General features: G+C 45.1%; 1 protein-coding gene across 6 annotated transcripts in view; it reads right to left on the bottom strand.

Annotated features, from left to right (window-relative positions):
* Positions 1-24,759, bottom strand: part of FBRSL1 (fibrosin like 1) — a 501,855-nt gene that overhangs the window by 10,333 nt on the left and 466,763 nt on the right. The window contains exons 8-15 of one of the 6 annotated variants that reach the window (XM_053959334.1): positions 14,903-15,299; positions 13,071-13,324; positions 8,537-9,024; positions 6,362-6,412; positions 5,345-5,440; positions 1,938-2,009; positions 1,336-1,374; positions 422-493 (exon numbers count right to left, since the gene is read on the bottom strand). In XM_053959334.1, the coding sequence (XP_053815309.1) occupies positions 422-493; positions 1,336-1,374; positions 1,938-2,009; positions 5,345-5,440; positions 6,362-6,412; positions 8,537-9,024; positions 13,071-13,324; positions 14,903-15,299 (1,469 nt within the window). The remainder of the gene's footprint in view (positions 1-421; positions 494-1,335; positions 1,375-1,937; positions 2,010-5,344; positions 5,441-6,361; positions 6,413-8,536; positions 9,025-13,070; positions 13,325-14,902; positions 15,300-24,759) is intronic. The other 5 variants (XM_053959335.1, XM_053959336.1, XM_053959339.1 and 2 more) reach the window with 5 other exon arrangements.

Below are 24,759 nucleotides of genomic sequence, written 5' to 3'. Positions count from 1 at the left end.
AGCAGCACAGGAAGCCCCAGAACCTCTAACACTGATGTTATCAATCTACTCTGCTGCTCTCTGCTCTGTAATGTTCTTCACTGCATTGGCCATTTCATTACCTCCTCCACAGGAGGTACTAATGCAGAAGGGAAGCGACATTAAATGTGCATGCTTTGTAAAAAAAAAGATTGACTTGGGGAAATTACTTTGCCCCTCACTTTGTTCCCCTCTTTCTGGCTGTACACCCTTCCACACAGCTCCTCTGCCCTCAGATAAACTTTACAGTTGCTACAATAAATGTTAAAGGCGTGTAAGTATTAGTTAATCAATACAGGCAAGCTTGAGAATCACCACAGTAACTGCTTCCTGCCCATTACTCACTCAAATACAATCTATAAGCTAAAAGACTTGGCTTTGTTCCAGAAACCATCTGAATTACCTTTATCTTTTGCTGGTGATGGTAGATCTGCCAGGCGATCTGTACATGAACCGCACACCACTTCCCGGGTTTCTGCAGTGGAAAGCACAAGAATTTAGATTAATTTATACGTTAGCAATCTACATCAGATAGAACATTTCATTTCCCTTACTGTCAACCAGGCAGCTAAGCAATGAGAAAGGCTGATTACTAAAACGGCACAATGGGTGATCAACATTTTCTGCTGTACTGCAGCAGATGATGTATAAATTAAGAAGGAAACAGGAAGAATGTGGGATATCTTCCCCATCTCATGGACATCTGAGATCCTGCCTTGTTCTTTCCTACTTGCACTCCCCCCTTCCCAAATTGAAATGAATGGCAGCAAAGAACAGTATGCCATGCTTAAGAGAAAGCAACTAATGGTTGAGAGTTCTGTGTCTGAAAAGAGCCCTGTTCATTCACCCCTGTTGTACTGCAGGCTAAGTCATGCGTGGTTATTATGGCTACTGGCTTTTGGGGAGGGAAAAGTAGGGAGAAACAATCCCCAAGATGAGCAGTGCCACAGCTGAACAAATCCCTATTTTCAGCTGAGCTATGGTACTGACTGTTCCACTGTTTATGTGGAACATCAGCACACTGAACTAAGCCACCACGAATCTGTTCACTGGTGAATGTCTGCCCATGCTCACAGTCATTTATTTCTGTGACCCTCATTTCATACTGTGAACTATTAATGCACATAAATGGATGCAAAATAAGGCCAGGATTCAACATAAATGTTATTAATCAGAAGTGGCAGAGAGCTAACTGACATTTTGCTTGAAGTAAAAGATGAGCATGAGATTTTCTACTGGACATGTTAAATTTCAAAAGCACATGCACAATATTCCAAGTGTCTGTGTATAAGTATGTATATAAAATCCCCCACAAACCTTACTTACTCTTACTGGAGGCCTATAAGGGTCTGACACCTATGGAAAAAGCAGAAATAAAACAATCACTCTTTCTAAAACTAGCCAATATACAGAAAGGTGGGGAACTTCCTTCCTCTGAGCAAGTGAAAGCATTTAGAAAGCAACGTTCCAGAGAAGTCCCCTGTGACAGGGGAAACCTAAAAGGCTTAAAGAAGGCTTAAAACTTCTCTTTCATTCCTTGAACCAAACTCAGCAGAATTTTATGATAAACAAAGCAGCTTCATGCCAGCAACTGAACAGTGCCAGTGCTTTTCTGAACCTTGTAATTATTCTGAAATGGAGCACATAAAAGTACTCTCCAAGCAATACTTAGAGGAAAGACATTGAAGGGGTTTCCTGCCCCATTTTCTTCTGACTTTTGAAAGAAGCCAATACATCCCTTTGAATTCACGACTGGTGGAGATTGCTGTCTCATCAGAAAAAGACACAACCTCTCTCCTCACTGCATGTTCCCAGAAGGCCAATTTGCTCACCAGCCAACTCTCCTTTTTTTATCAGCAATCACTGTGTTTACTGTAAACCCAGATAAGCTGAAAAGAAGTTTATATATTGTTGCCTACCCCTGGAGTCTTCTGCAGCAGCGTATGGTGGACTGTGCCTGGTCTACCTGCTACATCAATAGGGTTTGAAGTCTGAAAGACAAGAAGAGAGCGTGAATAATACTGTATCACACCAGTGGTACATTTAACATCTCTATCTGATGTTAACAGCATTAATTAGTCCATGTTTGCACTGCACTTTGAACACGCATATTGCTACATTAGTGCTAAATGTTATCTCTTACTGACAGCCAACAGCATTTAACCACCATGTCATTTATTATTATTGAGCAGCAGTAACAGTGTTCCAATAGCACCCCTAAGCCCAGCTGAGATCACACCCCGTTGTGCTGTGCATGTGCATGGGAAGAGACAGTCCTTGTCCCCCAAGCTTATTCTTTAGACAAAATAGGCAGGAGGTAGGAGAGAGAACTGGAGAGGTGGCCTGACTCTCTCCATTTTCCAGGCAGCAATCAGCACAGCAGTCAGGAACAGAATACTTGACAATCCCAGTCCCATATTCCACACACTGGACCATGGCCCCTCTCTGACTGGGGCCAGGTAACACAATGCCTGAACCAGCAACAGCCCATCTATTTGCTTCGACAAGGCAAAAATGAGAAACCTTAGAAGGTGCTTGTGGGTCTTTTATAGCTTTGCATTGTTTACCCCATCATTTTCCAGCAAGAATTAAACACCTCATTGAAGGAATCCTTGTTCCTCCTCCTCCGGATCCCACCTGTTGTCCTGTTCTAATGATCCCCAAGAACTCGTTCATCTCCTCACTCTGGCATTCATCCATCTCCCACTCCCAGAGCAACTGCACCTGGTGCCTCCGCACAGCTGAGCTCAGAGGGGTTAAACCTCATTCCCCAAGAGATTATTTCACTCATGTTTTAGGTCAAATTATAGCAGATTTCAAACAGTACAAGGCATGAGTATAATCCTGGGTGTAGGAAGGAAGGTAGGTTTTAGTTTGTCTAAGGCTATGTAACTTCCAGACTCATTAAAGAGTGAATTCTCATGTGTGTGTGTAGGTAAGTCAATGCACTCCCCAGGCAGATCGGAGCTCTCAGGGCCTCTCTGACAGCTGAGGTAGATATAAGGTGGCAAATAAGTTACAGCTTTCATACAGGCAAGAGCTTAAAGATCACAACATGTTAATAGTATGGTGTCATCCTGTCCCTTTGTCCCCTGGAGAAAGATGTGAATGCTTCCTCCAGCAAAGTAAACGGAATACTTCTGACCTTTTCAAGTTCTTAGCTTGTGAGAAATGGCCTTCGGGAAACTCACTGAGAAATTTACCGTCAGCCTGGATTTATGTGCAGTGGACTCACACGCACAGCTGTAGGCAAATGACATGGGAAGGGGAAAAACAAAACCAAGATCTCTGCTTTGGAAAGCAAGAAGTGCAGGAGTCAGAGTGCTAAAGCCAAATCATCAGGTCTGTAGTGATTATGCAGGCTTTAGTCAAACAGCTTGGGAGGGAGAGGCCATGTAAGAACGATGCAGTAACGATGACTGGAGTGGCTTTGCCAGTTCAGCTCTGCCTCCTCTGGGAAACGGGAAAGTAACATGCCAAAGCAGCAGATCCATTTTTCAACCTATCCTTCTCTTTTTTAGATGTTAGATTGTATGTAAATACTGCACTGTGCAAAGATCAAATGATGTCAGTGATTATCCACGGCACCAGAGTGTGATTGCACTGCTTAAACTCAAGCTAGCAAATGTTGTGTACCTAAAATGAATTAAAAGGTACTTATAACAGCACTAGGAACTGCTTAAAAATGTAAAGGGTCTGTGCTCACCTTTTCTTTCTCACTATGTAACTGCTCCTTGGCCTAATGGTTTTTTACAGTGAAGATGGAAAGTAGAAGAATGTGCCATTGGTCTAACAGCAGCTCCTCATGAACAGGAAGGAGTCTTATGGCAAAACAGCCGTGGCTGCACGTGAGCAAAATTTGTCCAATTCCACCTTATTCCTGCAGCTCCTTTTCTTGGAAAATCAAATTCACACCCTGACTACTCAGGGTCTGTAGGGACTCCCTGTCATCCCTTGCAAGAGTAACAACAATTAACACTGGCAGACAAAACTCCATGTTCTGTCCCTCTTGCCCCCTTCTGCTTCCATGAACTGCTCCTTCTCCAGGCCCGCAGCCACCACACCCAAACTGCCTCTGAACAAAGCCATTTTAGAGACTCTGCTATTTGTAACGTATCCCTAAAACAAAAGAATGTCAAGGATTCAGTGGGCACTGAGGAAATCATCTGGCTTCCATTAAAAGCATTAAGTTAAGGCCTTTTACAACCTTCCCCCTTGTTTGCAGCAGTTGCTAATTAGTGACTTCCACTGACATCAGTGAGACTGCTGAGGGAAGCACATCCCTCAGACCTGCCTGGTGTGGATATAGAAATCACCTTCCAAATGCAAACAGGAATGGCCTGGCCACAGTGCTGCTCCTTCAAGCCTTCTTACACAGTAGCAGCATTCTATGGAAATGCAGCTCATGATAAGAAATCTCTAAAATCACAGCATGTAAGGAAGCTGAACATGTCACCTTACAGATGGAGTATGTGCTCCATTTTCAAACAAATGCTATATAGATACAATCCATTATTTCTTGTTTGGAGAGATTTAACAGTTTTGGTACATTTAAAAATAGTTAATAAAAAGAATATGTTTGGGAGGGGAAAAAAAGCAGTGCACACCATAGAATTTGCCAAAAATGGGGGTTATGATGGCAACATTTCCAAATGCCAATCAGTGCTATTTGTAATTTGACATGTTACAGCTGCAGTGCACCTTTTAAACACATTATCTCAAAGAAGCTTGCAGGCATTAATCAACCCTTATAAAACCCACTGCAAGATAACTTTACAGATGAGGAAGCTGAGGAACAGAAGGTTTAAGCAACTTGCCCAAGGTCAGACAGTGTTGGAGCTGGGAATAAAAATTCAGCTCCTTCAAATTGCTCTACCCATTTCCAGCAGTCTCTCCCTATTGTTCCCACACTTGTGCAGTCAAATTCTTATTGTTTTTTCTGGGAATAAACACAGTTTATCTTTTGCAATCTCAGACCATTAGATTTATAAAATGATTTGGGACTCATTGGTCTGTTACGAGCTGTAAATATTTCAATCAAAATAATGCGCTTCACTGTATGCTTCTCCTCCACTTTCAGCAGACCTCCCAAGTGAACCACTACATCCCTTCCAAGGAAGGATCTGCAGTGCCAAGAGAAAATTTCTGCTAAAGTGTTGGCTGCTTTGTGCAGAGGATGCTCACAGTTCTGTGGGGTGATCCTTTCCAACCCTGTGCTGCACTTCTGCTATTCAAATCATGTGCTGCAAAATCACCAGAGACAAGACTCTGAACACAGTTTCTCTCCCAGCAAAAGAACAAAGCCTTCAGAAGAAGAAGTTTGTACCTTCGGTTGAAATGCTCCCTGAAGTGACCCAAAGGGACCTGAATGTGGAAGCATGGGTGGCATTCCAGGCATTGCTGGAGGATAGGTTGGAAAGAACTACAAAAGAAAAAGAGATGCTTATGTCACAGGATGACTAGAACAATAATGGAGGTAGGTGCCAAGCCTGGCACATACAAAAATAGTACTGTGCTGAACAAGTGCCACAGTGAAAATACACAATAAATTTGCTTTCAAAATTTTTAAGAGCAAAGCCAAAACTTGAAAAATGCACTCATCTGATAAATTTTCGAGACAGTGCTGAATGAGTGTGCCTTTAAAATTTGTGGACTAATGCAGGAAGCACAGAGCATAATTTCGGGTTTTTGTTCACTTTCCATTAACTTTGCATTTTTCTGCTGTTGCAAACAAATCGATCCTGTTTTGAAATGTGACCCACTTTAATTTTTAAAGAAAAGGAACCACAAGATGCTGCACTGCACTCTAATCACAGGCAACATGCACACCACCTTGTAGTTCTGTAGGCTGGGTGAAATTTTGCTTAGGCCTCTCCTGAGCACACACAGCAGTTTTACAAGTCCCAAAACATGTAGTTTTTTGTGCTTTGGAGCAGTGGGGAGCACCAGGAAGAAACCACCAGTCTGACTTACTCCTGTGACCTGAGCAAAACCTTGTGAAAGAGCCATGCACTCCGGGCTGCTGCACTGGGAGAAGCACCAGCTGCAAAGGTACTGCAGTGACCACTGATTGAGCAATTCCTGCGCATTCCCTGCCATCCCAGGCACAGCCATACAGAGCCGCAGCAGCAAAAATGCAGGAGACAGAGAATTTTAAAAAATAAAATTAAAAAAAAAAAAAAAGCCCAAAGAAAACTTGGTACCTTAAAAACATAAAAATCAAGACGGAAAAAAGAGCTTTAGAAATGAATGGATCAAAACACTACTCATCAATTGAAAACAAGCAAAAGAAGAGCAAGCAGAACCATTAGCATAGAAACCGACGAGGAAGGTGAGCACTCACGTTGGAATGTCGAAAGTAAGGGTTGTCTAATTTGGGAGCGTACTTGTCAAACTGGAAAGAAAAGAGAAAAAAAGGAAACAGGTGAGTTTGGTTTTGGCAGTAACAGACACATCAGGATTTCAACACAGACAAATAATCATGGCCCGTGTGTAAGCGTTTAACAGAGCAGAACTGACTGGTCACTCCACACTCGCTCATCGGGGACGTGACTGACTTCCCCAGGAGAACAGAGAGGAGCCCCCAGGCCACGCTGGCCACTGCCAAGGCTCACTGCAGAACCCTGTCTCAGGCACTGCATGAACAGGTTCCTGCTCTGGGAGGAGAGCAGTCCTGATACTGCAGCACAGTGAAACACAGGCAAGTTCAGCTCCAGGTCCACATCTGGGATTTGCCCCTGGATCGCTGAACTAGATCACAGACTAGTGGGTAAGAAACATTTTCCATTAGACCCCAACATCTACTGTGGGGCAGCCAATTCCAACTCCCAGTTTCCTGGGTTCCTCTAAGCATCAAAATTCTTTGGGAAAGGGCTGAATTACTTTAGATACATGAATCTCGGTATATTCTCTCTCCCCTGCAAAAGGCAGAGTTCCCCAGAGAAAAGGTGACTGTAAACTTTTTCCATTCCAGCATGGGGTTTTAACACCTCCACGTGTGTAGTCTGTGCCCTGTTTGTCCTGTGCCATCTCGGAAGAAAACCCAAAGCACACACAGATTGCATTTCTGAACAGTATGTACATTCTGCTGGGGAGGAGGGAATGGGAAGGAAGGCAGGGAAGGGAGCTGTAGGACCCCAGGAAAAGCTGCTTATTTGGCAAGTCAGCTGCTGTTTCACACTCCTCTATGTGCAGGAGAGTAGATTTGTAATTTCATTAATTACAGTTATTACTGGAGCCATGTCCCCTCCAGTGTAAATACTGTAAATTACCAAACACATGCAGCTGTAATTTCAACACTCTTCTCTGGTGTTAGGATTAGCAGACCTGATCTAGTGGAATATAAGAAGATGTGAGTGAAATATAACAAAAGAGCCTTGCAAGTTGTTTTTGATCTGAGGGCTGACATCAGTGGGCATGGGTGGAGGGAGAGGGAGCTGTTCACAAGCTTGGGTATCACAGTTCTTAAATAACACAGGAGACTTCTGAGAAAAGATTCAGGGTTGTTTTACACAGACCAAGCAAAGAAGGGAAGGTGTTTACACACAAGTACACTGAGCAAACACCTGGGGCTGGATTTTGGGTGGATGATATTGCTTTTAATTGTCTTGCTGCTAAGCAGATTACAACCCAAGAATGTCATTGAGCAGCCAGCAGTGGGAAAGAAAAGTGGGAAACACTATGCTCCTTGAGTCCTTGGTAGTTCTTCCCAAAGGCTGCTTTTGCTAGCCTTAAACAGGGTTGTTTCTGCATTTTGGACACAGTGTGAAACTGAGAGGAGGAAAAAAAGCTCAATCTTGTGCTTTCAATCTCACAAAGTAATTGCCAGAAATGGGGAGAGAGTGCATTTTAAAGTACTGACAAAATCCATTTGTAGCAGACCTCTAACAATTTTGTAACAGCTGCAGCAAAGTCCCATTGTGTTACAAGCAAATTCAATGACCAAATGCTTATTACACGGCCAGGAGGATCTCTCCCAGCAGAACCAGCCACACACAGATTAGTGCTTGTTGATGTAATCAAGTAATAAAATGCCTAAATCAATACAGATCGGGTATTAGGAGGAAGAGGGACAGAACTGGTCTCAGATAAGATGCTGCACTGTGGTGAGAGCTCTGGGAAAGCCAGCACGGTCTGCCCTGCACCCAGCAGTTGTGGAGACAGTGTTTGGGGCTGGAAGCCACCCATCTTGTGGCATCCTGGTTGGTGTCATCTTTTGATATGTAAAGGTAGCTGGCTCTGGGAAAGGGGGAATAGAAATACACAGCAGGACACACAAAAAGGAAAATAAAGGGATTCTGGGCTTGTCTTGTGGGTGCTGTATCTGCTCGTGGGTAGCAGCATGGGGGACCAGGAGGCTTGGTGTGGGGGCTCTGGGTAGAAAGGGGTCCCTTTGGGAGTGCTGGCCTCCAGGTGGGAAGGGCAGGGACAGCACACCTGGCTGAAATGAAGAGGGCTGGGTTTTGTTTGACAAGAGTGGGTTAGGCTTTTTGACCAGAGATGCTCTACTTATCCTCACATTTTGGGCTGGGGTACGCACCATGGGAGGTGCAGAGGGCGGCATGAGCGGCGTCTGGGGCAAGCTGGATGGAAAAGGAGTGAATGTGTGCTGGTGGGTGTGTTGGTGCTGATGCGTGTGTTGGTGCTGGTGAAACTCCGCTCTCAGCAGCGGCACCGGGCCAAGTGAGGCAGCGGCCCGGTCCGAACTCTGAACCAAAAACCGGTTGTTCAGCTCTTGCCTGAGCAGTTCGTGATCTAGAGGAGAGAGAGAGAGAAAAAAAAAAGACACAGAGGCCCGTGGGCCTGTGAGTACCACAAAGACGGAGGAGAAAGAGTCAATATTCACCTGGCATTCCCTGTTTCTGCAGGTCATGCTGTGGTGGTTTTCTACGTGAGGACTCATTGGTGGAGGTAAGAGAGATGCCTGTGACAAAGTACCAATCAGAATCCCCGAATGAGGCTGGCAATACATGATTGGTTGGTTGAATGATATCAACAGGCTGGTATCTAAAGACAAGAGAGAACACCATGAGTCATCACAGCAGAAAACATCACTGGGCTCGCACTCCGCCCGGCCCGCCCGCCCCCGCGCCCGCCCGCCTCTGTCCTCCCCGGCACCTGCTGCAGCGAGCTGTGTCTGGGAGCACGCCCCACAGGGCCAGCCTCACCTCTGGGCTCCCACCTCAGAGATCCAGCCTCACCTCTGGGCTCCCACCTCAGAGATCCAGCCTCACCTCTGGGCTCACACCTCAGAGATCCAGCCTCACCTCTGGGCTCCCACCTCAGGGGTCCAGCCTCACCTCTGGGCTCACAGCTCAGGGGTCCAGCCTCACCTCTGGGCTCACAGCTCAGAGATCCAGCCTCACCTCTGGGCTCACACCTCAGGGGTCCAGCCTCACCTCTGGGCTCACACCTCAGAGGTCCAGCCTCACCTCTGGGCTCACGGGAGCTGCATGTTCCTGCACCAGTGAGGTGCTGGGGAGTGCTCTGGAGGCCAACAGCTCACTTTGAAACAAGCAGTACTGACTTTCATCCTCTGGGTGTGTGACAGTCAGAGGCACACACACACACACTGAGAATTGATGTGTGCTAAGCTCTGACATACAGGTACTTCACAGGTAAAATCTTGGTAAGATCTGCAGTGCAATGAGATAACCGTGGGTTTGGGTGGCTGGAAACTGCCTGCTTGGACATCCATCCCTGTGCCATCCCCTGCTTCTCAGCCCCAGGACATGCACGCAGTGACCAGAAACATTTATCCTATAAATCAAGGCCTTCTTTGCAGTAAGTTTTTTGCAGTCCTTTCCTCAATTTGTAACAGGCTGTAATTCTCGTTTTTTTGTCATTGCCTCCAGGCTTTTCTCCTCTGAGAAAATACAGAGGAGGAATCAGTGGGGAGGGGACAAACACTGAAGTTGCCTCAAGCTCTCATCAAGGTTGCAATGACTGCTGAAACAAAATGTTCCACCATATGACGTGGCCTCTTCTCAGCATCTTCCTCTGGAATAACAACTTGCATTGAATGTGAACGTGGTTCAGGGCAGGGAAAGACACCCGTGCTTTAGAAATTATGTCACTGAAGACAGTAAGGACCGATGTCCACTTCTCCAAAATGTCGGCTGATATAACAATTAAATCTATCTGTGGCTTTGCTTTAGAACTTCAAACAGGGATTAGCATCCAACATGTTATATATTTTTTAAGCAAAGAACAGCCTGTGTCCCCAACTGTGGATGACACAAACCCAGTCTTGAATGATCTACTTGATTCTGAATTTACATGAATCCACTTCTTTCACTGTAACAACCCCTTTAAACTACAGTTCTGAATATAAAGGGGCAAAAGAACACCTGCACTTTAAAGTTTTATTTCATGTTCTGCAGGGATTTCTTTCATTTCAATTTTTTACAGTAACATTAGAAATGTCTAAATCAATCACTTTCTGAAGTGACATGGTTAAGATCTTTAAAAACAGGCACTCTGATGGGGAACTTCAAGGTCTCTACTACCACTTAGAAGCCTACAATTGAAAGTTGCATTTGAAAGCAAATTTTGGGTGCCTAAGTAATTTGCTTTCCAGTAATAAATGTACTGCTAAGAGCAGGTACTGTGTACTGCTACAATCCATATAATAATTAATCCAAAAACAGAAAGTATATATATTTGTGATACTGAAGCCTAAGGCACTGGAGCAAAAGAGTCTATAATGGGTTCTCCTTGGATTGAGCAAATAATAAAAAAAAAACTATAGGCTGAAAGCACTTAGGTCCAAAAACTAACCTCTTTAGAGAGTATGAGCATGATTTCATGTGTGTGTGTTTATGCTTTTAAATCTGGCATGACTTAAAGAAACTGAATCCTTCTGTTAGCATCAAGATAATCCACTTTTCTGGAGGGAGAGATAAAAGCAAGTTGGCAGTTTTAAGTGCTCTGATATCCAATTTCTTTAAGAGACTGGAAGTCAGACTGATAGATTTGCAGCTGGCTCCAGCCCATAGCCCTCCACCACAACTTTGGCCTCTGTCAGGAAAAGAAAAGGCCTGGAGATGTTTGGAGAAGCTGAGTGGCACTTGGAGGAGTGGCTGCTTCATAGTAAGGATGGAATTGCAAAGGAATAGGCCAGCTCTGTCAGGGGCTCTGAGCAATGTCTGGATCAGAACTAAGTTCTTGTACCTGCCAGTGATGTCAGGTCCAGTCACAGAGTAACACAACCAGGAGCAGGGTGCTGAGCAGCCCTTGGGACCTGCCAACACTGTCCTGCATGCACACATGAGCTGGGCATGGCACTAAAAGGTCACTCCTGCTCACGTTCAGGAGAGGAGAGACACAGACCACTGTTTCCTCTGTGTATCCCACATCAGGGCAGCCCTTGAGCACACAGCAGAAGCCCAGAAAGGGTTGCTCCTAAGTTACTTGTATTAGCTTTAGGTTTCAAAGGGAAGAAATGCCACCAGAAGCGCATTCTTGTCTCACTCTTCAGGGCTGCTCAGCAATTATTGTTTGCTTTTAAGGAAGTTTTATGTGAATGACAACAGAAGCTCCTGGCTCTGCAGCACTCTGTATTGATTTTATGATGTGCCATTTTGCAGGCATTTCATATAGTGCAGACAAGAGGCATTTCACTGTCTGCAGGGTTAGACACCCAGACCTTTCCCTCCACTAACTTCAGCTTCTCCTACTTAAATTGCAGGAGAAATCCTTTTAGTAGGAGCAAGACTGTTACTGTTTCCTGGCAAGCTGCTGAATGTGAATAGGTCACTTGATCTTGCATCTCCTGAAGTTAATGGTGAAAACACACTTGCTTTCAGTGACTGCAATATCATGCTTTTAGTGAGCGCTCTGCTATTTCCTTTTGCTGTGCTTTCAAAGCCTCCATCACAGTAGTCCTTCGCCTTAAACAGGGGAAGCAATGAATGGGTCTCCCACAGCGCTGCCAACATCTTCCCAGCCATGTGGTTGAAATTCGAGATGGTGCCAGGGCTCGTGACAGCTGCCAGCTTTGGCCTATGTGGTCCTGTCTCTGGCAGGGAACCCACAGCACTATCATCGTTCTCAGAGCTCACTTTGGACCAATTCGTACTTTTCTTTTTTTTTTTTTCATTTAGAGAAGCAGTAATAAATAATGAGACATTATTTAGCTCCTGGAAGCAAAAAAGGGGGGTGGGAAGACCATCGGATTTTTCCACAGCAAATCTGTCATTTCCTTATTCCTTTAACTGACTTCATAGGAAACAGAGAGTGTGTTTTTTGCAAAATGCTTGTCCTGTTTAATCCCTGCTGAGTTAGTTGTGGATTCAAATGCCAGATCAAAAGGAGGCCCCAGCAAGTGAAAGTTGCTGGGAAGTCTCCAGCTGCCAGGGTCTCTTCCAGGGACAGCTGTAGGCTAATGGATAAGCTATAAACACGGCATTTAGGGCAGAAGTGACAATAGAATGGGGGCCAGGGTGAACAAAGGAAACTTTTTAAAAGGATGCAAAGATAGTGAGAGTAGAACAGCAGAGCTTGTCAGCTGAGCTGTCTCTGACTCAGACTGAAAGGCCACGGAGCCATAGGCACAGAGCAGTTGTGCTGCTGCAGGCAGAGGATCCTGCTCTGCCAGCAGGATGTGCTGCTGGTTGAAGGATCAGGCAGGGGATTCAGTGACATTCAAGTGCTCGGTTAGAACAATTGTAGAAACAGTATTTCCTCATCAGTTCTAACAGCAGCAGCTTTCTTTGGAAAGGGGAGAAGAGCAAACTGTGCATCACTTCTCTGTTAATCTAAAAAATATCTGATGGCTGTGGAATGCCACACTGGACAACTCATGCCCTGAAACAGGACTTTTTTTTTTGAAGCATTTGTTCTGAAGACTTCCTATAGGAAGTGATGTGTCTACAATCTCTCATCTGGTAAAGCACGTCAAGGTCTCCTACCTGTTTTGTGAGCACTGTCACAGTTCCAGCACACACTGAGGGGTCTGTGTCAAGGTATTTCACCTGCCCACCAGCCAGCCCATCTCTCAACACCCTCCAGTGCATGCACGGCCGATTAGCCCTGGAGAAGAAGGGACCTACCCGCAGGGTGCCCTGGTATCACGAGGCTGTTGGTGGGTAACGCTGGTGGAGGTGGCAGCGTGGGTGGGGTGGCGAACATGGCCGGATGGTGCTGGTGTTGGGTCTGCGATCTGAGAGAGAAGTGCGAGGTAGCAAGATTAGAGATGGAGAGGGGCAGAGCTGGGCCGGAGGAATGGTGTGGTGGAATCTGGGGAGACAGGGGCAGGTGCTTCGGGAGGCTGATGCTCGTTGCACTGCTAGCACTGCTGCTCCGGCTGCAGAGAGAGAGATGGGAGGGAGGGGAGAGAGACAGACAGACAGACAAAGAGTGTGTTACAATACAGGACTGAAATGGTACAAGAAATACACTGCCAGAGACAACACAACTATGGAACATTGATCTCCCCAGGTTATGCTTTTGCTTGTCTTAATGGCAATGGAGATAGTTAGCGAATCTTAATGAACGTCTCCAGCAGGGCAGAACGGGCCTTGGGCTCTCTGGAGGGACATTCCTCTGGTGCTACAATCCTCAGAGCTATCTGTAAGTACTGATGAGGGCCACAGAGGCAGCTGGATTTTGCACCTTTATGGAGCCTCTGATGACCTTGCAGTGTCCACGTGGATCCTTGTGACCAGAGGACACAGTGACACCAATTCCTTTTTCTGCTGTTCTGGGAGTGCAGAGCTGCACAGCACGAGTGACTGGGACCCCACTGGATCTGCTGCACATGTGCTGCGCAGTTGTAGTCACACAAGCATGCAAATGCACACCATGTTAATAATTTTTCTCATAGTAATTTGTATTTTACATCTTCTTCTATTATTATTACTCCATTGCAAGTGATCTAAGTTTTGTGGGCTGAAACACACTATCACTGCAGTTATTAGTTGTGTAATTCCCACAGTACTGAATATCTGTTGCAAGTTAAACCTTGGAGAGATCTCGAATAGCTTGAAATATTATTCACCATTTATACTATGGTGGCATTTACAAGATAAAACCACAACAGAGCTTAAGTATGCAGAATACTATGAAATACACATTAATGGCAGCTCTCTGTATTCATATTCTGACCTTTGTGCAGTCAAATATTATGCTTTAAATCAGTTTTCTCATCTTGTTTAAACTAGTCTAGCTCTTGCTTGGGAGGCAAGGCATGTTTTCTGTACCAGCAAAAAGACTATACAGGTTCCAGTTGACTGACTAAACTCTTTTCTCTAGAAACATTTTATCCATACCATTTTCACCCACCCTCCTTACTGGATGGAGGCAATTTAAACAGCAGAGCTAAGCCTCCTGCAAGATCTGCACGTCAGATTGAAGCAGATTTTTCAGCCCACACGGGAGCCCTGGTCTCCAGGGACACAGCATTTTTCAATACAGATCACAGAATATACTGAGCTGGAAGGGACCCACAAGGATCAGAGTCCAACACAGATATCCCTCTTTTGATGCTGGTGAGCCAAAAAAACTGAGAACCATGAGCAATGGAAGAATTTCTAATTATGGAACAAAGCGCTGCTCAAACTCAAACCACCGTAAATTTCTAAGTCAAGAACTAGCCACCTCAGACAAGACCATGCAAAATTTTACTTGAAACTGGACTGAAAGGAGCACGTCCCTTTCTCCAGAAGGTGTGCATTCATCCCCTCATTTATCACGTTTCAAATGCACTGATCCACTACAGCTGGAAAAACCAGCCTGGAGTCAGCCCATGAAGTCCAATATCCAAAGCAGGGACCATCTCACCCCAGATGAGTGCTCGCCTTGCCTCCCAGCAATTTCCACCTATTGGAAACAAGCTTTAGCCCTGCAGCAGCCTGAAGATGACGTGAGCATCCCTTCCCCCTACCTGATATTATTGAGTCCGTTGTGGGCCACCTGGTGATGCACTTGGTAGTTGAGAGGCGGAGGGATGTGGCTCGGAGGCTGGCTCCGAAGGTCAGGGATTAACTGGGGCTGCGACTGCGGCCGAGGCTGAGGCTGCGACTGCGGCCGAGGCTGCGGCTGAGGCGTGAGCCTGGGTGGTGCTGGTGCTGAAATCACTGGCTCCTTCTTCAGCAGGGGGCTTGCTCTGGCACTTGACGTGGGCGCTGAGGAAGTCGAAGTCACGACGGCAGCGACTGGCTGGGGGCTGGGGATGGGCAGGGCGAAGGGCACGTCGGTGCTCAGCTCCCGGCTCCGCTCTAGCCCAGACACCTTTGGGACATTGGCTGCTTTCGCTTCTGGCTTGTCATTCAAGGTGGGACCTTATGGAGCAACAAGAAAAAGAACAAAGCGCGTGCTGAAAGGTTTGCCTGTCTTTCTCTGCTTGGTAGAACATATGCCTGGGAAAAAACAAGTCATGTTTCAGCTCGTGGGAGCGCCGTGGGAGCACTGCTGCTACAAGATGGATGTGTGTTTGAGTCTGTCCTTCCGCTGTCCTTGACTGGCCAGTCCACGGTACTTTCAGCATGTGTGCAAGAGACTTAGCTGTCATTAAATGAATGCATACTACAGAGAACACACAGCTTTGTGACTTCTTCAGGGGCCCAAGGTTATGTACAATAGGAGTGTGAACATGTCTCAAGTTACTGCTACAGTATTTCCTGCTCAATGTAAGTTTCATGTTCATGAAACACAGGCCTCATCATTAAGACATTTCATTTTCTCAATGCCCTTTCAAGGTAATCCACATCGGATTTAGGCTCAACTCCAGCTCCAATGCACCAGGAGCCAAGCATCAATCCTTAATGATAACCCTACCTGTCTTCTAGGATACAGAGTACCTGGGATCTCTGTAGCAAAGGATTAGAGAAGCTGTGATGCTGCTGTCCCCTGGCCACACACTTGTGTGGAAGAACAGAACAGAGAACGCTAGATTTGGGTGCCCACTGACAGAAGTTCAGTGGGCAACCAAATGTAATTCTGCTCACCCCAAAGAGTGCAAACATATGTATGCTCAGCATGCTGAAACTATCAGGAATGCTGCAACCTTGCAAAATGCACCTACAGAGAGAATTCTATGTGGAATTACTCCTTCTGTGGTGCCAAACCCTGCAATTTTTCATAATTAAGCTAAACAAAGCATCCCAAAGAGTTAAAAGGCTGGAAAGGAAAAAAGGAGGAAAGAAGAGATATTTCAGATCAAGCAGTATCCAAAAGGTTGAAGACAACTGAAAGGACCAACATGAAAGCAATTCAACTCCCACTGTAACTCCCTTTTCCCCATAATCTGTGGATCCTTAAGTGCACACATACCCACAGTTACAAGAAAAGCTCTTCATGGGCTACAAGGTTGTCGGTGTGTTTCACACTCACACATCCCACTGTGCACACACAGCGCCTCTGACTTTTAGGAGACACGCTTTTGTTACCCACCAACACGTGCTGGGGGCTGCTGGCATTTCGCTGCCTTGCAGACAGGCAGGAGATGCTACCTACACTCATTAACATGCTCCCAACACCCTCACAAACAAATTCCACCTTTGAAATTCTCCCGTCTCATCAAAGGACCGAGCCAGTTCCTGATGTAGGAGGGTGTGGAAATAACACACAGCACACCCTGTGAGCTAATTCTGGCCGTGCAGAAGCTCTGACCAGCGTCTGTGAACCAGCCCATGCGAGGCCAGAGTCCCCAGTGCCACTTCCACAGCCTGAGTGCCACCGTGCTGGCATTAGATGGGAGGAGGACAGCATGAATCAGAGCCTGCAGCACACCAGCTCATGTTCTGTACCCAGAATGCCCACGTGGTGATGGCATCTCCTCCCTTGAGATAAAAGGCAGCTTCCCACACTGCTGTTGGCTCTGCCTGCACTCTCACCAATGCACCATTTCCCTCAGCCATCAATCAATCAGCTCATCACTGTAAATGTATAAATTCAGAATGCAAGAAGAGGACGAATGGAAACATATGAACTATATTTATCAGCTGAAAATGTCTTGAGGTCCTGGGGCCTCAAACCCACAAGTAACAGGAACAGAAGCCTTTCCAAACACCAGTGTTTTGGCTGGCAGCAAGTACTATCAACACTGTACCTTCCAGCACCTTATATATCTTTACAGGTTTGACACAATGTCTGGAGATCCTAAATTAATCTCTACAATAAATATAAGCCTTTCATTTCAGTGAATTCCTTTATCAAATATGAATTCATGCATCACAGGTGACCTGGTTGTGAGCTGTAGCTAGACTTGGTTCCAATGCTATTCAGAATTTATTTTTGAAGTAAAATTCTCAATGCTTTTGCGCATCATTATTTTTTATAATACGTTTGCAAATTTTCCTCAGTTTTTACTGCTAACAGTTGAAAAATTGTCATTGCCTAGTCAAGCCAGGGCTCCCAACACTGCGGTTTGGATCAAGTGTGTTCACAGCTGTAGATTCCACTATTTTTCAGGAGCTACCCATTAAAAGCAATTTGGTTTCATTCCTGAGCATAGGTTTCCTCAGAGCCCATTAGCTCTTTGCATCCAACAGGCCTCCTCCTACAGAGTTAAACTTCATATTGTGTAATTATAGGCAATGTAGACTAATGGTGTATATTCAAAACACACTGGCACCACAAAAGTTAGTTGAGTAAAAAGTCAATTAGATCCAAAACAAATCAATAAAGTCCCACATTAAAAGCAGCTGTTTGACCAGTTTTATGTGCAACTATTGATTCCCTGTGGTTTCAGCATTAGTTCTCATTTGCAATTTTCTCAAAGCAAAAGCTCAGTCTCCCTTGCTGACTGAATTGACCAGCCAAGCCTGGTTGTGCTAGTTAGTACTAGGGGTACATGACTAATTCCTGCTGCCAACTTCCATCTCTCAGGATGCAGTGCCGCAATGTTTTTGCGTTTCATTCTCGACAGCAATGAAAATATCCGCGTGCCAGTTTCCCCCTCGCCAGAAAAGCTACAGGCACGAGTGGGAGTATCTTCTCTCCTTTTGCAGCCATGTTGCACAAAAGCAGAAGCACTGAGAAGGGAAAGATACGATGTGAATTCATGGGCAAGAGGGGAAAAACATCTGAGAGAGCAGTCCCCAAGCCTTCTCAGCCACCACACAAGAAGGGGAGAATGCTGGTATTTGTTGACTTTGTCATTTTTCCTCCTGATGGCTGCAATGCACACATGGAAGTCTCTGAGCTCTTTCCTGAAATCCCTCAGAAAGTTAATGCTTTTAATGAGGGATGTTGCCCATTCTGATCAGGATCTCAAACTTTGTAGTTTCTCAGCAGGATACTTGAATATCCCTCCTAAGAGAACTACACTCCTGCATGCCCAAGTTCTGACCAGGCTGACTGCTGCTCAGATATGGAAATATCCCAAGGACAGCAACCAAATATTCCCTTTTGTGCAAACTGGATCAGGTTGCATTGAGATCCTTTCAGAAATTTCTGTTCTTGGGCTGCTAATCCAGCCCTCCTGAGCAGATGGACCTAGGGAGCTGAGCACAACTGCCCCAACAAAAACACAGACCCACCCAACCACACCGCAATGTTCTAGAGGCAAAAATGTGTTTATTTTTACCAAGTCCTAGAGTAATTTTCATGCTTAATGATAACAGGCTGAGCCAATTTGCCTAAGACTTGACAGTCAGCTCCAATAATTCAACCTTAATTAAACCTGAACGCATGTCAGTTCAGCTTGTCCCTTCACAGGAAATCTGACATTTGTAATGATTCATGTTCCAGCCATGCTATGGGAAGGCTGGATCACATCTGCCACTCTCCACCGTGCAGAGCACTACCCCTTTTGAGCATGCCAACTTTTGTTTATTTTCTAACCAAACACCTTGGACTTCTTCCATTGAGAGGTTTTCTTAAATGAACAGATAGTGAAACATGTCTTGATCTCACAGGGATGAATGATGACTGAGTGTGAGAGACAGGGAAGAAAAGGCTGAAACTGCTCTAACAAGAAAAAAATCCCAGCAACCTGCGATTAGTAATTCTTGCCTCCCTGATCGACTAATTTGTTCATTTGGAGTGCTGCAAAAGGTTAACCTCCCTATGTACTGGGCTACATCCAATTCCAGCTTCAACTGGTAAAGAAGAAAAGTTAACAATTTTTAAAAGCACAGAGAGCTTTAGCTCCTGCTGTGTAAATCTGCAGAAACCGGAGGTGAAGGTTAAGGGAAACCCCGAAGTCAACAACAGCTTAAATTACTGTATAAAGTATGCTTCAGGAGGAGTTAGCCGAGCTGAGAGACCATCAGCCAAGACCCCATCTGAAAGTTCCCTGAATTCTGAATCTGTGACTGGAATATCCGTGCACTGCCCATCCCCAAGGCTGCAGAGGGTGACATGCCTGCCAGTGTGTAACTACACGGCACTGCAGGCTAAGCACAATACAGAAAGTCCCAGACACAAATTAAACCTTTCTGTTACAGGAATTTGCTTTCAAGCTGATTAAGAGTAGCTCAAGTGCAAGGGATTAAACATGTAAAGGCTGCTTTGAGAACTCCAATAAGCAGTTACTGTGTTATACAAACAGTACTTAGGGCAACAGCAGTTCCAGCCCTGCCTCTTGCTCTTTGCAAGCTGCTGGTTGCTGCTGAAAGGGGACTGTCAACACACGTACAATGTGATTGGAAATAATCTAATCTTGCTTGCACGCCTTTCCTTTGTCTCTTGAAAAAAAGAAAAGTGGAGTCATTCAGATGTCTTTCTGCAGCCTCCCTCTGCAGTCTCCCTTGTTGCATTCAAACAGCAAGGGTGATGGGGTGATGTGAGAAAGAAATTCCTCTCCTACATCCATCAATGACATCTTTACCAATGGCAATTTCCCAAGAAACACAACAACCACCATCTGTAGCCCATCTATCCGCCCTGTACATATCCTTGAAAACAGACAGAGGCCAGACTGGCTATGGTGAACCCTGCTCCATATTCCAGCAAGAAATGCTAGAAAAGCAGCACCACAGGAATTACACATGGCAAGAAGCTGAGAATTTCAGAGCGAGTTGATGAGTCCCAGAGAAGAGTTTTGAAACATCAGCAATAAAGAAGAGCAGGACTTTACGGCAGTAGGTCAAAACAAAGAAATAACTAAATAAACATCAGTAAACATTTTGTGTGGTTTTTAATGGAACTTTTAGGCTGCTGCATAATATACTGTGGATATGGAACATATCATAACCAGAAGAGAGAATAAAGCATTTTGCTTTGACAACGATAACACTGATGCTGGTAGAGTGCTTACAAGGGAAAATCAATATTTAAGTGCTAATTCTTTATCCCTAGATGGCTTTTGCTTTTATATAAATGGCTTTTTCATTGCATTTTAGGAGAGTAGCACTACTTAAGACTTTAAGCGATTAGGCTGTTTGCAAAGGTAAGGCAAGCAGAACTACAGCACAGAAGCTCCCCAACAAAGGGAGCACAGAGTTCCTCCACCTATTTTAATGCAAATCAACTCAAGATAAGACATAAAGACGTGAGACTTGCACATAAAACTACTGTCTGGACGGGTCCAAGGTTGTGCCACACGACGATTTTTAACATTACTGAGAAGCAAAGGCCAAGTTTCCATCAAGACAGCAGTGCAACACATTAGGCTGTGTCAAAACAATGTTCTCCTGTGCCATGGGCTCCTCTGAACACCATGGGCTCCTGGTGGATTTTCCACAAAAAATGACAGTGTTTTCTCACAGAGAAAAGCAATCTGAGAGTGAGCACAAGCCCTTGTGCCTGGCTCTGAACCCGCGTGTTGAGGAGCTGCCTTTGTTCCTGGTGCAGCTCCCACAGCCCATTCCCAAGACCAAGAGGGGAGCTCTTCCCAGCCCGGTCTGGATTCGTCCCCTATCACTCAGTTCATTTGTACAGAGCTGTCTGTCAAGTCACATCGCCCGCCGCAATCTGAAACACCCTCCCAACAGCTGCCACTATCAATTACTCTCCCAGGCAGCCCTGACTCTCAGGAAGAGAACTGGAGCGAGCACTTGCCAGTTTTAATAAACTGTGTTGCCCAAGTCATTTAACCTGCTAGATTGCTGTATGCTGGGGCTGTAACAAGCCTTCAGCTTTTCAACCTAGAAGAAAGCAACAGTGGCAAAAAGCTGTCAGCTTGGTCCTCAGAATTAACTTCCAAGCGCCCTCCCGAAGCGCCCAAGTTTAAAAAGTGAAATATCTTCAAGTCATTTTCATAATGTCACAACACAGAAAGCAGCTCACATTTTTACCACAGAGCCAGGAACTGACCTGCTCCACGATTTCCACGTTAGGAGCACACCTGGGCAGAGAGTTCCTCTCTCCTGCACCTGCACAGACACATCCTGCGGGCACTCCCCAGAGCCAGCTCTGGCCAGGTATGGGTCACCACCACCCTGGTAAAGCTGATGCAACCCAAGGGCTTCAGGTTACCCCGACCACCTCAAGGGCTTTGCAATTCCCCACTCTCAGTATAATTAAAGTTTCTCCCCCAACCAAAAACTCCAGCATAGCAAATTTACATTTACTTTGATTCTTCCAGAACTGGTAGGAAAAATTTCTTAAAGAAATACCTATTTAAAATTAAAACACTTCCATCCAGACCAGTGCTTTCAGTCTGTGGCTCACATATATACCAAGATGTTTGTGAATGTTAATCAATAAGAAAAGGTCTGCCATCACTAGGATTAATTTGAACATAGGAATCTGCCATCCACCAGAAAGCTTACTGGACTGTAGAAATCAAAAAGAAAATTCAAATGCACTACACTGAGTGTCTTCCTCAGCCAGCTCTGTAGGTAGGAGCCTTTGTTGACAAAGCTTGAAGCACAGAAAGCTTTCACCCCCTCCTGCAGAAACTGAGGAGTAGCAGCAATAAAATCTATGGACTTGATGCCTATTTGCTGCTCTATGGTTCTTTAATGGGATGTTTTATTCCTAGAGATTTGGGAGCTTTCCATGCTCTATCGAGGCATGTTAGCTGTAAGCATGCATGATGACACACCAAAGCTGCAGGAGCTGAATGAAAATGGGTGCCAAACACAAGGATTGGGGCCACAGCATAAAGAAGAAGGATCACCATTCAAATCCCCCCAAAGTAAGTCACACTGCATTTTCCTAGCAATGTTGCTTCTGGCAATATCTCAATGCAAAGCTGGAACTGGATTTGCAGCTAAATCACCTACTGTGGATGCTGGCGTTGTAATGAGATTGAAAGTTTCATACAGGCTTTTTAATCCAGGGCTATAATGCTGGATCAAATGGGTTAAATCTCTTCAGCAATGCTCCTAAGCAGATGCTGAATGCCTACAAACCAGTGACATAGGAACCACTCTACTTCCCTGGCCAGAAAACACTACTAAAGCTTCTTGTAGTTGTATGCTAGAGGTATGTTTGTCTTGTTCTTTTTTTTTATGTATGATGGCCTTTGTACACCTAATCTGAGTGACAGACAAGCAACAAGGTAAATAAGTTATTTAGAAAGTCACTCCTCCAATATGAAAGCAAGCAAGCACACATCCTCAACTCCAGCTGTAAGCTTTATAAACCAAGAACTGTTATAAACCAAGGAATCTTTTGATTTTAATTAGGCAAACAAGGGCAAATAATAAACCATCAAATACTACATTACCTGAGAAAATGTACTACTTTTGCTGTTTGAAATCCATATCGATTCCCATCTAGCCTGCGAGTGAGTTATTAATCACTCCAATTAAATCATGAACACAGGTCTTTACACTGAAATTGAACCCCCACCAATAGATCAATAACTCAAACCTCCAAGAGCAATTACTGCTCAGCATAATAGAGCAGCTTGTAACACAGAGCTCCATGCAGACCACAATTCTCTCTGTCATATCCTTCACAGGCAGTGCAAACAAACTGGGAAAAGAAAGATTTTATAACTATTATTTTCAAAATAAACAGACATCTGCTTAGAGTTACCTAATCTCTCACATCACAGAGGCAGATCTGCCAAGGTCACATTGGAGACATGATTACATTTTTTCACAATTTGTTATTCTAGCAAAGCCCCGATAAGATTGAACTATTGAAGTTCACACTCCGGTTTAATTTCAAGAGGTTAAATGCCAAATCCTTTTCTTATTGCTACAAGGAAGGGATCTGCCAGGCTGCATAATACCCTGTGTGGGCTAAGACAACAATTTTGTTTCATCTGCACAGTCTTATGAAGGTTTTGATTCTTTTTTTTAAATGACATCAGAGAGCTCCAAACTCCCAAAGAATGATTTAAAGTAAAATCAGAAAGTGAGACTGTTCCGGAGGAGCGTGAATGACCTTTCGGATCTTCCAGCCTGGAGAAGTTAAGTCAACGTCTGGCTGAGAAAGCACACTTGCTAACCAAAACCAGAAAAAGGCAAGAAACAACATTCTGAAAAACCAGATCATCTCTGCTGGGAACAGATGATTGTCCTAACTAGCCAAGCATATGCAGGGTCACAGAAATCCCCGTCTCTGCCTTGGAAGACAACTGATGCATGTCCTGATGCAAGGAAAGAACTGTCTGTGCTCAAGCTCTTGGCTCTCCATCCTTTCCAGGTGAGACATGTTTTCCTGAACATCCTTGCTTCTGACAGGCTGGCCCCTTCCCACAGCCCTGGAGCCCAATCCATCATCCTTCATTAGGGGAGCTATTGGCAGCCAATTAAGTGGTGATGGATCCACACCACAGAGCTAATCAAGATGAGTTCATACCTTACCCTTCAGCCTAGGGGCACTGGCTCCTACCTACCTGCTTCCCCTTGCTGCTGGCATGGAAAACTGGCAGCAGATCAGGCACCACAAGAAAAGCAGCAGGCAGAGGGGAATTGTTACTGCTGGGTTCTCACCATGGCTTCCCACCAGCGGGCAGCTTTTACCAAAGGAAGGCAGGGAGATTATCTCTTCCCTACTCCATCAGAGGCAGAAAGAGCCCCCAAAACCAGTTTTCTTCCTTCCTAAAGGGTGGCAAACAGATCTGTTTAGAAACAGTTTCAGAGTGAGATCCATACCTGATGTTATGGCTGGAGCTGTGAGAATGCAAAGTTGTGCTGCAAGGTGACAGTCTCTGCTAAGCAGGAACCGAGAGGAGAGACCAACCATGCACAAATTAGCAAAACCCCATCTTGTTTGTTTGTTATGTCCAGCCCTCACAGCTCAGTAGCTGCTGTCACATTAGTGCTAATATGCTCATAATTTGTGAAAACAACACTTGAGGTCGAGTGCTTGTCAAGTGGGGCCACAGATTTCCAACCAGCAGCTCCCCATACCCTGCATTCTCTCACTGCCCTCCCTCTTCATTCCCAGGCACAAGGAGGCCCCTTCCAGACAGAGCCCTCCCATGGTAGCAGCACATTACTACCCTAAACCAGCATGTTCACCAGTTACCCAGCTGCCTCCATTTTACTAGCAGCTGTGGAGCAGCACCTCTTGCCATTAACTTGGTTGAAAATGCAGGGTCAAGAGGAAGAGAAACTGGAAGAATTTTCCTCCAAGTTCAAAAGTCCTAAGGCGTCACTTCTCTTTGCGTGGTCAAAATCCAGCTCCTGAGCTACTGGAATGGCATCTTAAGAAAAACTGAGATATTGAAACGAACAGATTAAATACATTCAACAACATTTCCAGTTGCATCATAGATAATTAAAATATTTAAGGGAGAAGCTGCAAGTTGTTAATCAGGGAACATTTATTTGAATGGTGTGTGCCCTTTGGATTTGGTCCCTATGGCAACCAAAAATTGACTCCAAAAGGATGTGCTGGAAGAAGCATGTCAGGAGCTGCCTCAACATTTTAATTCACAGAGTGAGCCAT

Source organism: Vidua chalybeata, chromosome 18 (assembly GCF_026979565.1).
Source record: "Vidua chalybeata isolate OUT-0048 chromosome 18, bVidCha1 merged haplotype, whole genome shotgun sequence".
NCBI lineage: Eukaryota > Metazoa > Chordata > Aves > Passeriformes > Viduidae > Vidua > Vidua chalybeata.
This window is presented reverse-complemented; position numbering and strand designations above follow the sequence as displayed.